At 39.6% G+C, this 17218-nt stretch overlaps 1 protein-coding gene across 2 annotated transcripts; it reads left to right on the top strand.

Annotated features, from left to right (window-relative positions):
* The first annotated feature begins 22 nt into the window (after positions 1–22).
* Positions 23–15409, top strand: ap3s1 (adaptor related protein complex 3 subunit sigma 1). 2 transcript variants are annotated; one of them, XM_017721839.2, is made up of 7 exons: positions 23–213; positions 7171–7262; positions 7368–7479; positions 7639–7710; positions 9337–9444; positions 10836–10877; positions 14770–14905. In XM_017721839.2, exons 1-6 carry the CDS (start codon positions 145–147, stop codon positions 10869–10871), a joined length of 489 nt encoding a protein of 162 aa, XP_017577328.1. In that variant the 5' UTR covers positions 23–144; the 3' UTR covers positions 10872–10877; positions 14770–14905. The 2 variants fall into 2 exon arrangements, with proteins under 2 accessions (XP_017577328.1, XP_017577327.1); XM_017721838.2 differs by lacking the exon at positions 10836–10877 and having other exon boundaries at positions 24–213; positions 14770–15409.
* Positions 15410–17218: the final 1809 nt, after the last annotated feature.

The following is a 17218-nucleotide window of genomic DNA, read 5'->3' as shown; positions in this document are numbered from 1 at the left end:
ATTTCGCACGTATCCCTCCGCCGCGCTGCCAAGCTGCCGCCGAGTGGCTCTACTTTCTCTCAGGTACACTGGAGCAGGCAGGTGATAGGAAGACACCAGCGCCTTTCGCCGGCAGTTTAACGTAGTTATTGATAGAACAGTAACATGATAAAAGCCATACTGATATTCAACAACCATGGGAAACCCAGGCTCTCGAAATTTTACGAACACTACGTGAGTACGAGTTACCTTAAGGCTAGCCAGCTAGCTAACCTAGCTAACTAGCGAACTCCTCAGTGGCTGCTGTGCAGCCGCCGCAGCTCTCAGTGTCCGCCGAGTCGTCTGTGATGCTCAGACCCTTAACTCGTTAATATTGAGGGTGTTTACTTAATAAGAGTTATTTTGTGTCACGAAGGTTGAGGTTGGCTTCCTTTGGATGTTGCCGTTCCACCTTAAACGGTGCAGCAGACGCCAGAATGTTGCTGCTGCACCGTTTAAGGTGGAACGGGCAAATTCGACTAACAAGCTGAATTCAGCCTAGTTAACTAACTAACTGACTAACTAACGTGATTTTGTATGAGTTCCATCTAGTCGAGCAGCTGACTAGTAAACAAACCTGGCTTCATCACATTTGAGTGCGATATGTTGAATGTTTTGAGTGTTCGTGCCATTTAATGGCAACAGCTGCTGCCTCAGGCTTCTTACGCATGGGTTGATTTTGTGGAGATATCATACTGATATATCCTGATATGTGGTGCCCACGAGCTGATAATGAGGTGATTTCTCAGCGTGCTTGCTGGGAGCCTGGCCCGCGGCGTTTGCCCGAGTTAATGTTAATGTAATCACTACCTGCGACTAACTTTTGTAGAAACGTGGCTCTGTTTGCTTTTAGCTCTGCAAACACGGCCAAGTGGGGCGTCACTCCCATTCACACGGTTCATCCGTCTGTGCTGTGAGCGAAAGAGGCGAAGCTAGACGACCAGTGAGTTTGGGGAGTGTTGGGTTTTATTATTATTAAGGCAGACTATCGTTTTACGCGTGAGAAAGGCGAGCTTGTGTTTCCGAGCTCGCTGCCTGCGTCTGTACGCGTGGATATAGGATTACGTATCGGTTTACAGCGTGACCTCCTCGCCTTGTGATTGACTCGTGCTTGCTCTCGGTGACCACTCTCGGGCGCTATCGGCGGTGGATGACTCCATTCACTGCTGCCTGGCCTTATGACACGACAGTGAAACAAGCCACACGTGGTTAGATGAAATGAGTGAAAGCAACCCAAATGAGCCGACCTCCCTTAACCTTAACATGATCTTATATTTCTGCGTTTCACTGCAGTGAAGCATGTCTGAGCGTTTGCATTTGGCAAAAATGGGCATTCCACCTTTATTCTTCACTCAGCTGCACACTCATCACTTTATGCAAACATTTAAATCCCTCTGCCTTTATTATTAACCTATTCACATGAGTGATTCTCGCCCCTTTGACCGACCTTCTGTTGGGTTTGTCATGTTTCATTTATACCCTCATGCTGATGCTGCTTACCACATAGCAAATGTGACTGAGAAGAAATTGAATCAAGCTTTGGCTTTTTTCCTGATTCGCTCACTGGAGCAGCTGTGCATGAGCTTAATGCCGGGCGTCAGGCCGTGGAGCAGTGGGACCTGCGTGCTTAGTTGTTGGAGTGGTGTTTGTGATCCGTGAGCTGGTCCTCAAACATCAGTACCTGGCCTCACTAAAGCTCTCGCGGTCAGCCCTCAGTGGTCTGACGAGGGCTGGTCGATATGGCCGAAATATAATATCACAATACTTCAAGGCATTTTCACGATATATTATAGGCGTCAGGATATATTATATATTTATATAGAGAGACTTAATTCTAATATGACAAATAGAACCCGTAGTGTCGCATGTAGAAAGTACTACTAATGATGAACCTACAGCTGCAACATCTCTGCACCAGATCTAATTAAGCAGGGCTAATTATGTTCACTTTGTGAAGAAACAGTAATGCGTGAATGTCTATTAAGTACTGATAATGTCCAAGATATGCAGAAAACCATGTTGTGACATCATTTAACATGATAACCGTGATAAAATACTGTGTATTGCCCTCCCCTGGATCCAACATCTACTGTAAAGCCTCTTAAAGTTCTCGGGAATGTTCCACACTTGGAAGCCAAGTCTCTGACTGCTCATAAAAACCCTTCATTGCCAATGAAAAGATTACTTAATGTCATTTTTCTTGCGCTCTTAAATGTCTTGATAATGCTTGACTGTTGCAACAGATATAGAAATGATGTGTGCTGTGCTGGTTCTAAGTAGTGGTGGACAGTAACTAAGTAAATGTAATTGGTTTCTGTACTTAAGTAGTTTTTTCGTGTATCTGTACTGAAGTTTCTCCGTTCTGGGCGACTTTTTCCTTTCACTCCACTACATTTCAGAGTCTAATATCCGACTTTTTCCTCCACTACATTATTCAAAATATGTCGTTCCTTTTGGTTTCTGTGTGTATAAAAACGTAACATGTCAAAATGAAAGAAGCACAAAGCCAGAGCACCAATCAGGGCCCAGCGGTCACTTTGTTTAGAGCTGGTTTTGACCTGTTGGTCATACCGACCCAGTGCAGCACGCGGTTCAACGTCAGCGCAGCAGCGTAAAACTTTGGGAGAGTCTGTTCAACATAAATGATGAACTAACCTAACTTTGTGTAAATAGAGCACAATATAGAAATATGTCCACATATGCAGTCGAGACTGACGCGGCTTTTTTCTGAATTTCTACAAACACCATTTCATTTTATAGTAAATGAGTTTGGGCTGGTTTATGTTTATGAACAGACGCCTACAGATCAACATAGTAAAGGAGCTCATCTGTGATCCTGAGTTTAAAGCCAGTTTTTATTCAACTTAAATTTGGAACTAAGTTGTAAATAAATCTGAAACTGAAACTTTGCTTGTGTGTAAAAAGTGATTTCAGAGCCACTCGGTTCTCCCTGATGGAAACTGTTTACCTTCAGTGTTTTGTGCTTCTGATCATTTTAATAGACGTCAGCATCACTAATTAATGACGTTCTATTAAAAGACTGGTTTACCAAGAGAGACGCTGGAGGACTTTCACCTGAAATGAGTTCATGAAGCCAGTCTGGTTATAAAAATGATAACAGGACCAGATCAGAGCCAGAATTACTCTTTTAGTACTTTTACTTTATACTTAAGATGGTAAATACTTTTGTACTTTTACTCAAGTGGAGGTCTAGAGTAAGAACTTCTACTTTTACTGGAGTGATATTTTACCTTGGGGGTCTCTACTTTAACTCAAGTACATGATTTGTGTACTTCGTCCACCTCTGGTTCTAAATATAGGCTACTATGTACCCAGTTATAGGGAGTAAATAAGTAAAAAACCAAACCAAAGTCACACTGTACAGTAACTAGGCAGGTAAATATGAGGTCAACAGTTGTGTATTATGTGTGATATCTCTGGGACGTAATGATTCCTAGCTGCCCCCGTCTACCTGTAACCATGAACATGAGATTTGGCACTATTAATGCTTCTGCATCACAGCATGGCACTGGCCTGTCTACTAATACGACGTTAATGAACACCTGAGCGCAGTGTTTTCTTTTTATGTCAGCTACAGAGACGTGATAAGAGCTGATTACCTGTGACGGAAAGGATCTGTTGGGACTGCTAAATCTTCTGCACGTTATGCTGTGCTAATGAGAAGTGACTAACGACCATGTGTAACAGAAGCTTATTGAAAGGCCGCTGCGCCAGATGAACGGTGGACAGCACGTGAAACTCATTAATAATGCTTGAAGTTTACACTCACCGACCACCGGTTCAATTGCTTGTTAACACAAACAGCTACTCAGTCAATCACACGGCCACAACTCCGTGCATTTAGGCATGTAGAGGTGGTCAAGACGACTTGCTGAAGTGCAGACCGAGCATCAGAACGGGGAAGAAAGGGGATTTAAGGGACTTTGAACGTGGCGTGGTTGTTGGTGCCAGACGGGCTGGTCTGAGTATTTCAGAAACTGCTGATCTACTGGGATTTTCACACACAACCATCTCTAGGGTTTACAGAGAGAACGGTCCGAAAAAGAGGAAATATCCAGTGAGCGGTCAGTTGTGTGGACGAAAATGCCTTGTTGGTGTGAGAGGTCAGAGGAGAATGGACAGACTGGTTCCAGATGATAGAAAGGCAGCAGGAACTCAAATAACCAACCAGAATCTCTGAGGAACGTTTCCAACACCTTGTTGAAAGTGTGCCACGAAGAATTAAGGCAGTTCTGAAGGCAAAAGGGGGTCCAGCCTTTTACTAGCACCTAATAAAGTGGCCAGTGAGTGCATATTGGGGATGCACCAGTATGTATTTTTTGAATTAGTACAGCTTTATATTGTGTGTAAGCTGTGTGAACGCTGTGCTTCATGTCTCTCTAATGTTTTTGTAATCAGTAATTCTGATCTCCTTTCATGCAGTCTTAAGTTGGCTTGCACAGAGTTTTGGTTTTTCCGCTGAAATGAGTCAGAGAGAGAGAGAGAGAGATCATTAGGTAACACTTTGTCTTGACCTTTTCTACGGACACCTGGCTCTGTCTGTTGTCTCACTCGTCATATCCCTTTGGTTTTCTAACTAAAAAGAATCTTCTTAAAACAGCCCCGTGCTGAATGGGAGACAATATCTCAGGGTCTAATGCGGAGAAGTCTTCTTATAGTGACATGAGAGGTGTTATACAAATACAGTGACGAAGTAATCAATCAAAATGTAATGTAGCAAAGGCTGCAAATGATGGTTATTGTGGAAAGAAAGGGCAGGAAGTGTGTGACATTGATCCCACACTAACAGCTGTTACCACAAGAGTTTGCTTTTAGGTTGCAGTGTGGTTAGCAGCGCATAGAACGGTGAAGTGAACTTGTACTTTGTAAATTAAGCAATTGGGCAAAGCACAGGCACAGTGCTAGTTTTAATGAAAGAGGAAAAACACTGGAAATGGGGTGCAGTTCTCCTTCAATAAGTTGAGCAATGGTGCTTGGCCTGCAGCATTCCAGTTTTATCACCTGACCTTCGAATAATATTTGAGTTTCTCGCCTTCGTGTTAGTGTAACACTGTGCCAAGAGCTGCTCGCTCAACCTGGAAGTTTGTGACCCCTCATATTTTGCCCAGAAATATATTAAACATAGTAGTAGTCATGTATTTAAGTGACAGAAGGACAGCAGCAAGAGTGAAAGGGAAGGTTTACAAGACAGCAGTGCGTCCTGCTTTGATGTACGGTTTGGAGACTGTGGCTCTGTCTAAAAGACAGGAGGCTGAGCTGGAGGTGGCGGAGATGAAGATGCTGAGATTTTCGTTGGGAGTGACAAGGATGGACAAGATTAGAAATGAGCAGATCAGAGGGACAGTGAAGGTGGAGCAGTTTGGAGATAAAGCCAGAGAGGCCAGGTTGAGATGGTTTGGACATGTGTTGAGGAGGAATAGTGGAGATATTGGTCAAAGAATGTTGGAGATGGAGCTGCCGGGCAGAAGGAGAAGCGGTAGACCTCAGAGAAGGTTTATGGATGTAGTGAAGGTGGACATGGAGATGGTTGGTGTGAAAGTAGAGGAGGCAGTGGATAGGGCAAGATGGAGGCAGATGATCCGCTGTGGCGACCCCTAAAGGGAGCAGCCGAAAGAAGAAGATGAAGTAGTCGTGTATTTAAGTCAAATTTATTCATGCATTTAAAAATGTTGTCCTTAATGATGCACATGTCTGTGCAAAAGTCAGAGACCACGGTTGACTTTAAGTTCCAGTCCAGAAACGTTAAGTACAAGTTGAAGAGTAGACATGAGATAATCTACTCGCATAAGAAAGAGGACAGTCGAAGAAAAATGGGACTGAACGGGCTGAGTAGACCACCAAAACTGCAAGCAACTCTCCTGCTTCAGGACCAGAAAGCGGTTAGCCTGAACTCCCACATTCCTGTCTCGTAATTACTCTGTGCAAGGACGTCTCTAATGTTAACAAAGACGTGCAGCATATTTTGTTTGGATACACAGTATGAAGACGTCTCGCTTGCACAGATCTCCTACTTTGAGAGAATTCAGCACTCGTGGGCAAATGAAAGGTGTCCACCTGTTGCCTGGACTAAGCACAAAGCCCATATGTGATTCTGTAGTCTGACCAAAGGCCAGAAACAGAACGTACTGACTGACTCAAACAGGGCTGGACGATGTTATGATATTTATATTTACGGTGGTAAATTACGTCACAGTACAGTGGATATTGTCAGTATGTCTAGAATACGGACCAACTGCATGTTTCATTACAAATGAAGCATAATAACACCTGTTAAATGGGATTCTGTGCAGTGCAGTATGTAAAATGTTGAATATCATCATTTGATGTAGTTTTATGATAGTATTTTAAAAACGTGTCCCTGCAGGTTCTATTGTTGTTTTTTCCAACTTATTAAACCTCAGAAAACCTAAATATTGTGGCATCATGAACATTTCTTGTTGGTCTCCCTGTAAAGTCTATCCAAAAGCTACAGTACATTCAGAGCTTTACAGCTAGAGAGCTCACCCACACTCAGCGTTCAGCTCATATCACCCCTGTTCTCTCTCAGCTACACTGGCTTCCGGTCCCGTCCCGTATAAAGTTTAAAATCTTCTCACTTTCAAAGCTTTGCATAATCTTGCTCCCCCCTGCCTCAGAGAACTGCTGACCTCTTACACTTCCTCTCGTCTCTCAGGTCTTCTAGCAATAACTTACTTGCTGTTCCACGCACCAGACTTTCCACCTTGGGAGGGAGGTCCTTCAGTGCCACAGCCCCCAAACTCTGGAATTCTCTTCCTCCACCCCTCAGGGACTGCTCTTCTCTTTCCTCTTTTAAATCTGACTTAAAGACTTTTCTGTTTAATGCACATTTTCTTCCTCCTCCTCTATAGTTTTTTTTTTTTTTTTGTTGTTTTTTTTCTCTCCCTTGTCGTCCTGCACATGTTATGTGAAGCGACCTTGGGTTTGTGAAAGGCACTATATAAATGTAATTTATTATTACTATTATTATTATTATTAATTCTTGAAGTATTATGATATTACATTTTTGCCGTATCACCCAGCCCTGCATTCAAATGTCCATGTGGACCCACAGATAGTCAAGAGCTTGCACAGGTTCCTGCTGCTAAATAATGTTCTCTTTTCTCACCCTAGAGTGAAGACACAGAACAGCAGATTATCAGAGAAACGTTTCATCTGGTATCGAAGCGGGACGAGAACGTCTGCAATTTTCTCGAGGGCGGAATGTAAGAGTGACTATATTTAGACGAGCATGTTTTTATTAATCACGTGCAGTAATTAGCACACCAAACAGCAGCCATCGTAAACTAGTGTTCCTTCTGTGCACTCAGGTTGATAGATGGATCAGACAACAAGCTGATCTACAGACACTACGCCACGCTGTACTTTGTCTTCTGTGTAGACTCCTCTGAAAGTGAACTCGGCATTCTAGATTTAATCCAGGTACCTTTGTTTGTTTTCCTCTCAAAGAGAGAAGCAGAATGAGCTTCAGCCGTGACTTTCCCAAGCTACTCATTTCAGTGTTGCTTAATATTTATGTTTTTAGGATTTCGTTTTGCATTGATGTGAAATGAGAATAAACTGTCTCCTCTTTCTCTGCAGGTGTTTGTGGAGACGCTGGACAAATGTTTTGAGAACGTCTGTGAGCTTGACCTAATTTTCCACGTAGACAAGGTGATTTTAACGGAATTTCTTCTGGTGAAGGAGCAGCTTTAGGAGGACACTTTGCACCCTAATGTTTTTTTAGAGCTAGACCTCATGTGGATAACCGTGTCCTTCCAATCGGCCAGGTTGAAAGTTCAGCCCTAGATTGTTAAATGCCAGTCTGGACCCACAGTGCAATGATTACATTTTAAAATCAAAGTTAAAAAATCAATAAACACATTTATTCGTCTGCAGTGAAATATGACGATTGATTGTTTTGAAATTGTTTACATCGATTGGTCCGTTGTCTTGTGCGGCCTGAAAAACGAATCGATTTTTCTGCTGTGTTTTTCTTGCTATTGTAACTCCTGAAATGAAAAGTGAGAAACTGGATGAGTGGTGCTGATCAGATTCTCAGAGTTTTTTTTTACGATTCCCAATCTACATTTTTTTAAATGTGTTAGATAACAGGACAGCAACGGGATCAGTTACTACAGCTTCAGTCTGCACATTCTGCATCAGGCTATGGGACAGTGGGGTTTACAGCCATATCACTGATTAGAATGTAATACAGTATATACATTATATATTATATACAGTGTAATCATCATTTTTGTTTGTAGAAAGTAGAAATAAAGTGTCCAGTTACATCTAGATGTTCATTTCTGTATAAAAGCTCATGGATGTCCATTTGCAGTTTGTTGAACTGGGCGAAATACCTGTTTCTGGTCTTGTCCAGTTGCAAACCATAACAATCAGAACTAGACCTTCAGTTCAGACCATAAATATCAAATGTCTGTTTAAAAAAAAAAAAGGCCTCAGCCAAAAAAAGGAAAACGCCTCTATGAAAATGCTCATTTCTAATGGCACCCTTATAATAATGTTTGTTTATTTATTTATTTTTGGCTCTTCTAGATTCAGTTTAAGTCTGTTACAGATATATTTTCATGTGTATTTTACAATTTGCACAGTGACTCTTTCAAAACCCTGACGTAGAGCTGCTGCTGTTTTCCTTCTGAAACACATCGGTTCAGGATAGCACTTGGACTTGAAGTGACATTGCCAGGACTTTGAGTGGTCTAGAGTTACTTTTTTGTCACAAAATTGGCCACGCCTACTGTAAATCAAGTTTAAATACAAGAAGCTTGATGATTGTTATAATTTTATAATTTTTTTTTTATTTCATAAATTGAGTCTCTATCTGAAGGCCTTGAGGGTTCCCCACCCCTCTTTACCCTCTAAATCTCTGCCTTACCAAAAGGTTTAGATAAGTTAGATATGAAGATGTATTTAAATGAATGTGTTCAGTTTCTATTTAGTTCTTTTTTTTGTTCTTTGCTTTTTAATAATACTTTTTAATTCTCTAAATCACGTTGTAAATTTAGTTTTTTAAGAGGAGATTTATTTATTTATTTATTTATTTGGCCATATTAAACATGATACAGCACATCGTTTAAAAGACAGTATTCTTGTTTTCCTTCACATCACTCCCTCCTATCGGCTACTCAGCTACTTTAGAGATCCTCACTGATAATGTAAGGTCAACGTATGGAAGGAAATGCGTTACGATTTCAGTCTCAAATGGACTTTTACAAAGTGCTGATTATTGTTGTTGGTGTTATTATTATTATTATTTACTTTGACCAACTTTTCCAGGTCCATAATATCCTGGCCGAGATGGTGATGGGCGGTATGGTTTTGGAGACCAACATGAACGAGATCATAACACAAGTAGATGCCCAAAACAAAATGGAGAAGTCTGAGGTAAGAAGGTTGCAGCAGTGTCACTCTGCTTTAGGTATGTGCAGGCATGTCTGTGTGTGGACTGCATGTCCCAGAATGCCCTTTTTGTGATGCCTTTTGCTCTCAGTGTCTGTGGCTCTATGGCCCACTGCTGTTGCTGTGCTGCACACTGATAGCTCCTCTCAGCTTAGATGCAGCCCCTGCTCTAAGACAGCCTCATTTACTGGATCCATAGAGAGAATAGATTTCTGATTCTACACAAACACCCACGTGATTCCCACTGCTTCCTTCACCAACGGTCAGACTGTTTCAACGCGATGGAAAAGAAACACACTGTCACCACTATGCTCATTTGAGACAGGCTTCCCGTTAGTCTCCACGGTGAGAATGTTTAGGAAAGCTGTGTTTCTCGGGGGTTGAGGGGATGTTGTTGTGAATAAAGATGAGAAGATTTGATGGTTAAAGTCAAAGACGTTGATCGGTTGATCGGTTGCTGGAACGATTCAGCTTTTATTCAAAAGCCATCCTGATAGACAAGCTCTTCAAAGTGGAGGCAAAACTTGTTGTAGGTTTCATTGATTTGCCTAATTTATTTACAGGTCTCATTGTGCTTTCCCTGACTGTAAATACAGAAAATTCTCTCTCATACTTCTTTCTTAAAATATTTTAATTGGTGAGCCTGTTAGATATGCTGTAACGTGCCAAGCATATTCTATGTTGATGTGATGTTTAATTAAAATTTTTTAATTATTGAGACAAAGCTGTGCTTTATCAACATTTTATAATTATGCCTTCGCATCTGAGCCTCAATTATTACTGGTAAAATAAAGGCCATAGCAACATAATTGTGGTCTGTTTCTTATCGATTCTCAGACAGAAACAGATCTCGGTGGTTTGATGGCTTTGTTTCGCGTTATAACGAACAGAACTGTGTTCTGTTTTTGTTATTACATGAGTACGAAGATACGTAATGCTCTAATCAGTGATGTGGTTTTATAAAATTATCTGGACAACTGAGCATTTGACAACTGGATCATTCATAGCATCTTTGACTGTAATAAACATCAAATCTACTTGCCCCTTCTCTCTTTTGACCACCTACCCTAGACCGCTACGGCTGAAATCTCTATTGCAAAAACTTATTTAGACTTTAAATAGTATTTTATACAGTAATGCAGCTTTTGGTATATTGGGAAGGAAATGTCCAAAGTTGTGAAAGACGACACACAGCAGAGTAATAGCTAAAATATTTGTTGCCTAATTTTGAACTTGACTGTTCACTTCTTCTGCGGTCTAAGTTGGGTTCTGTCACTCCTTCAGTGCTACGAACTGTGATTTCTTAACTGCTTTAACTACCATTCCTCATTCCTCTTTCCTGACTTTCTCTAGTTCTTTCCATTTTCTTTTTGCAGACGTTTATCTTTCAGTCCCCCAGGCAGGACAGGTAGACCCAGGTACTGCTCTGAATTCCGAACCAAGAAATTTTACACAAGTCATCCTAAGAACAAACATTAGAGCTTTAACCGGCATAAATTGTGCATTTTTTGACAACTTGTGGCTCCATTTTACTAGATTGACTAATAGTTTTGATTTTGCATTAAGGGGTAACTGCAATCATGGTTTAAAGTTCAGACAAAGGCCCAACACTATATATAAAGTGAATGAGGTTATCCACATAAGGATTAGGCATGCACCGACATGGGAATTTTCATGTATAGATCTGCTAATGCCACCACATAAAGATTCATTAAATGTAGAAATTGGGAATAGATCCACCTCATATGAATATAATGTTACAGCAGTCCAAAATATAAGTTATGAATTAGAGGTGTGCAGTATAGTAAAAAGATATCAATATATCAGGCCACTGTCACAATACTCAATATGCATCATGATGAACACGTATAGAACCCCTATTATTGCAATAATAATAAACATAAACCCTTAACTACAATGATTTTATTCAGTCTTTCACAAACGTCATGGCAATAAATACATTTAAACAAGCCTAATTATGCTCACTTTGTAATGAAAAGTCTAGTCATTGTTATTTAAGTACTGATATCCACAACATGCTCAGAAAAGTGGTAAAATATTGGATCTTAAAATATTGAATGTTAAAAATGGAAGAGAATGCCTCAGCACTTCTGGAGTGCCGTAAATACATCAGCAAATATATCAGCCAAATCTAACCTGATGCCGATGTTATTTTTAAGTGTAATTGATAAAAAAACAATACCTACAATGTTGTTATGCAGATGTTAGTAGCTATGTAACAATCACATGGGAATTGGTATCAGTACCAGCAGATAACTGCTTGTGTGTGTTGCTACATAGCTACTAATAGCTGCATAATAGTGTTGTTAAGTATTGTTTGTTGCATTTAAACCTAATCATTTTTTCTGCGTCTTTTAATGAAAGATTTAGATGCATGTTATGCTGATGCTAGTAGTGATTATTGTTAATATCTGATTAGTGATCAGTTCTAGTTGTTTTTTCAGTGTGTGTTTGTAGATTTCTTTCCCACGTTGTGTTATAGGACATGGATTTCTTCCAAATTTCTATGGCTGAACATTGTGAAATGGTGCCCAACGACTCTAGATTGTTAAAGTGATGGTTACACATTCATTTTTAAATAATGTTTGTTCTCAGGATAACATGGTAGAATGCAGCAGGTTTGTCTTCACTTTTATGTGGAACTCCCTAGCTATTACCTGTAATTCGATATTACCATAGCATAGTCTAGAGTAGATAAAAAACGACATAGTCTAAACGTATTAGACACCAAATGTGTTCTTACTAGATTTCTCATAGTCGGTAAGTACCCTACACATCTTCTTCTAGTAGTTGAACTCCTTTCCTGGATGATCATTGGCAGTGCTCGTGAAGCTATCAATTTGTAATGACAACTGGTAAAGACTGACTGGCTCGTTCATTAAAACGATCATCTCATGTTCCTTATCACATGGTTGGCGTACACAGCCATGTACACAATAGGTGTCAGTGCCAGCTGCACTTGTACTCTTCATAAGCCTAAAAGCGTAAGATAAAATATCAGCGTTACAGACATATTGTAGTCAGTCAGTTCTTACCGGTCTATGTTGTGTCTGTATGTCCGTTAGTAGTTGTAGTTCCATTTCAATGGAAGTTTTAGTTTTGTCTTTGTGCATTTGTTTGGATGGTTTTCAATATTTATAGGAACTGTAAAAGTAACCCAGGCTCAGATTTCAACATAAATATTTGGGATTTCTTTTGGAACCAAAAAGGTTTTGGCCAGAATGTGTTCTTTGACCTTGTCAGCCAACTCTGTGAGTGATTGTTGAAGCATGAAGGAACATAGTACATACAGTTATTCATCACGTTCTAGTGTTATTGTAAAAGTTTTTTTTTTTTAAGCATATGGTGACCCCTGGAAAAACCAGGAGCTCCTGATGAGTGCTGGAGCAGCCATAGCGCTCCAGCAGCGTACATTCTCTGCTCTGCTTGTGCCTTTTGTCTGTATTTTAAGGCCTAAAAATATCCTATTTTGCAAGTACTGCTGCTCGACCCCGCTGTGAGGATTAGGAATGTAATCCGGCAGTGTTCGAACAGATTCATACTTGGGCCTGCCTCATACGGGAGTGATTCATCAGCACTCGATGCTCTTTTGAGTGAATTTTGCAGTTTTACACAATGGTAGTTTACCCTTTAGAAATCTGTTGTCTGTTATGAATATAGGTGCGTCGAACTTAAAGAGATTAGTGTGCTGCAAGCGGATGCCTATTGAAACCGCTGAGCTTGTTAATGTTATTGAACACCTGGCCAAGTACATTATGTAATCTACTCAATTTTGGATTATACGGATGGATTCAGGGGCAGAGGAAAAATCTGTAGCCACTTAGGGTGTAGTGAGGCTAGGACCCGACTTACCTGAAGATGTTGTACCATTTTTGAAAGACTTAATGTGTTATTGTCGGCTAATATAATTTTCTAGTTATATATTAGATTTAATTGTATATAGTTCTTGTTAAACTGGCTTCTTTACAGACTGATATGATGGTCAGTTCTCAGTATAACAGTATAAACTCAGCCTTAAATAAAATGAATATTTGGTTGGTGGAACTAACCAGAATCCTTCATAGCCTGAGTCCTTATTAATTACCTGCTATTTTCCTTGTTTTCATTAGTTTTCTTCATAAAAAGGTAGTTATTGCTAAAACATGGAATTCTGTTATGCGAAATGATAGGTTTGGATTAGATTGTATATGCTTCTTTCATGTTTAAATTGATTGGAATATCAGTGCTGTATTATGATTTAATAAATAAAAACGCGCTTTCCATTAAGCGTCAGCTTGTTTTTCTTAAAAATTTACTTATTTTCAAAATTGTTACAAACAAATATACAGGGTTTTGAAATTAAACGTCATTTAAGCAGTGACCCTGGCTCAGTAGTGTAACCAACTTTTTGTCGGAGTGTCAGGAGATCGTAAGTTCAGTTTCTAATGATGCTGCAAGTAAAACACAAATTATCGGCATGTTATCAGCAAGCATTTCAGATATATAATGCAGGTCATTAACATCAAGCGGTATCAACACCCCGAATGTGAAAGACTTTATTACATTTTCTATATTGTTTATGTTGAAACCAAAACGCAATGTGCCCTGTTTGAAAGTTATGGCACGTTTTTATATTTTAGTCAGCTAAACATCATGTGACCTGGGTGTTTTCAAACCTTTTGCATGCGACTGTATATCATTAAAGTAATTAATTTAGAACGAACGTTACAATCTCCAAACTCGCCATTAGAAAGTACTATTGAGAAGTTTTCTCGCCTTAGGTTCTGCTGAGATTTCTGAAGCAGTCTTGGAGATTAGCAAGGCACCTGCTCATTCGCTTAATCAAAACCCAGATGTCAGGTTTTGTCTTAATAGCTCTCAGCTCTTCATTTCCTCCTCATCAATTTCCATTTCTCAGCTTTGCCCAACTTCTATCCTTGCATACCAGTCCCTAAGGCTTTGGTCAATTTATTTTAGAAAAGTTCTCCCTCTAGGCCATCCTTTCATTTTGCCAAGGGCTCAAAGCCTTTGATAATTTCGTTTAATTTCCATAGTTGAGGCTTACTCGGCCTTACTCTCACGATTGAGAATATTCTAGACGACCGGAGTGATGCATGTGCATTTTGAGCTATGAACAAGAATGCCAACGTTGCACACATCTGTAATGTGCTTCGCATTTTGTGTGACGTCGAATGGGATCTGTGCTGTGTGATGGACTGAGTGTCTGTGTTGCCTGTCCTTATATGAATAACATCTTAAATTCAGGTTTGAATAGTGTTATTAAAGGTATGCATGTGTTTGTTTGCGCAGGCTGGCATTGCAGGGGCTCCTGCACGTGCTGTATCAGCAGTAAAGAACATGAACCTTCCAGAAATGCCCAAGAACATCAACATTGGAGACATCAGCATAAAAGTGCCAAACTTGCCCTCCTTTAAATAGCAGATAAAAACACCTTGTGCTGGGATGGACAGATGCATACGTTGAAATGTGTTTACCAAACTCCAAGTGAAATGTCTTGTTACTTCAGAGGCTATGAAGGTACCATGTGACTTGTTTTGTTTGTTTTTTTTTCCTTTGGTGTGGCTCCTGGTTTTGGAATGTCTCTTATTTCTCTCTTTTTTTTTTAAACTCTATAAAGTATTTATTACATTCCTTTGCCCTCTCTAAAGGTGTGCCCTTACAATTTGGCTGCTACAGTATTTGAACAATCATATCTTTGTAGTGCTTTGTACATCAGACTTAAGAGTACGCTCCAGAATGGAAATATCTAAACGACTCTGTATATGCTTAAATTATATAACTGGTATTATACTGTATGTAATCAGAATATTTTATATATAATTTATCTTCTTTTCATACTCAAATAATGCTTTTATTTTAATCGGTGCATGAGTTTTTCTTCTTTTTTTTCTTTTTTTTTCCCAACAAAATAAAGTATTGCAGCATTTTATCTTGTTTTCTTTTTTTATTATTTTTTTAACTCCTTGTGTTTTTCCATGTTGAGTTATAAACAAGACAATAACGGTGTGAAAAGATGTTTAAAAAACGTATTTTCGCTGCTGAAGTACACAGAAATGTAAGTTAAAAATGATGGATAAATATTTTACTGTAATTAAATACATTGAATATGTGGAGTGACTAATATTTTTACATACGCAGTGGCAAAAAAATTCCACGTGATCTAATAATATTTAGTTATTTGAGTTCACCACAGGTGCACAGTAAGATTTACAGATGTCTCAAAGATCATCATATACACCAGAAGCGAATGACTTCAGTTTGGAGGGGCAGGGACTGAACGTCGACCCCGAGTGTTTCATAAAGAAAAAAATTGTATTCAATTTTAAATCCCATCCCATTATTTGGTCAGAACGCATTTTCAAAACGAAACGTGGAAAATGTGAAGGGGTCGTAATAATTTCCGAAGCCACAGGGAAGGGATTCGAATTATTTGAATCTTGGTTTAAGGTGGTGAATAATTGTAAAAAGATTGATAATCGATGGGAACTTCATTTCGTTTCCTGACGAAACAATAAGGAAAAGGAAGGGGAAAGTCAAATGAGGAAAAAGTGGAAAAACAGGAGTTTCCGAAACAAAAAGAGTTCAAAAAATTATTAAGAGATATACACAAAATAGGACTCCTGACCTCGTAGACCACCAGACAGTCACCCTCAGATTAACAGCACTAAAAGCTTTGATCTGTTCATCTCCTTTTAGGTACAGAAAATTCCCAGGGGATTCTGTTTATCCTTCCGCCGTGAGACGATGAGTCTGAAAGGATGTGCAGTTGTTAAGAACTCGTTACTGAGAAAAGAAAATAGACAAAAAAAGAACAACATTTACAAATCAATGAAAGAAGTTGATGTTCCCAGAACAGTGGACTGACCGCCCCAGAGTCCAGACGTCAACATCACACGGAGTGTGTTTGGGATTATTCGGATGGTGAAAAAAAACAGAAAATATGACCAACTTCTAAGACTGAACTGTAGCAAAATATCCCTGCAGATTTCTTTGAAAAACTGAAAGCAAATCCTCTAAAAAGAATCGAAGTTGTAATAAAGGCAAAGGGTGAACACATTAAATTCTGAAAAATATGAAATTATATTTATTTGTTGAGGCTAAATGTGTTTTGCTTTAATCCAGACACTGACAAATGATTTGTCTTTATAGCTCTATTGGCAAATAAACATGTATTGTTTCAGTTGACAACATTAAGGAAAACAGTTGCCTGAAAATGATCAGATGATACCAAGTCATAAGAACACAGTAGCTGTCAGGGTGTCTTGGTGCAGTGTTGGTGAATGAGAGTTTTGTGGCCACCAGATGGAGACATTATCCCAAACGTATCACCTGAAAACATCACACGTTAAAAAACTCACATTTTGTTTTTTAACTTACAATTTAATTCTTAACCTAAGTAGCCTATTTCTTACAGTGTTGTGGGTGAAGTCCTTGATAATGCACCTCCGTGCATTGAGTCAGATGAATCTGAACAGGGAAAACTCTTAAATGTGCTGTACTGAAGTCCCAGAAGAGTGGAAATAATACACCCATCCAAATCATTGAATTCTGGTGTTCTAATCACTTCCATGGCCACAGGTGTATAAAGCCGAGCCCCTAGGCCTGCAGACTGCTTCTACAGACATTAGTGAAAGAATGGGTCGCTCTCAGGAGCTCAGTGAATTCCAGCGTGGTACTGTGATAGCATGCCATCTATGCACTCGTGAAATTTCCTCACGACTAAATATTCCACAGTCAA

Source organism: Pygocentrus nattereri, chromosome 28 (assembly GCF_015220715.1).
Source record: "Pygocentrus nattereri isolate fPygNat1 chromosome 28, fPygNat1.pri, whole genome shotgun sequence".
Lineage (NCBI taxonomy): Eukaryota > Metazoa > Chordata > Actinopteri > Characiformes > Serrasalmidae > Pygocentrus > Pygocentrus nattereri.
The sequence above is the reverse complement of the archived record's forward strand: the minus strand, read 5'-3'. Positions and strand labels throughout refer to the sequence as shown.

What these genes read in the sequence shown, in the direction of transcription:
- ap3s1 (XM_017721838.2), top strand. Translation starts at nt 145, where the DNA reads ATGATAAAAGCCATACTGATATTCAACAACCATGGGAAACCCAGGCTC. An exon ending in CGAAATTTTACGAACACTAC is followed by an intron (nt 214 to 7,170) that starts GTGAGTACGAGT and finishes TTCTCACCCTAG; the next exon opens with AGTGAAGACACAGAACAGCA. An exon ending in AATTTTCTCGAGGGCGGAAT is followed by an intron (nt 7,263 to 7,367) that starts GTAAGAGTGACT and finishes CTGTGCACTCAG; the next exon opens with GTTGATAGATGGATCAGACA.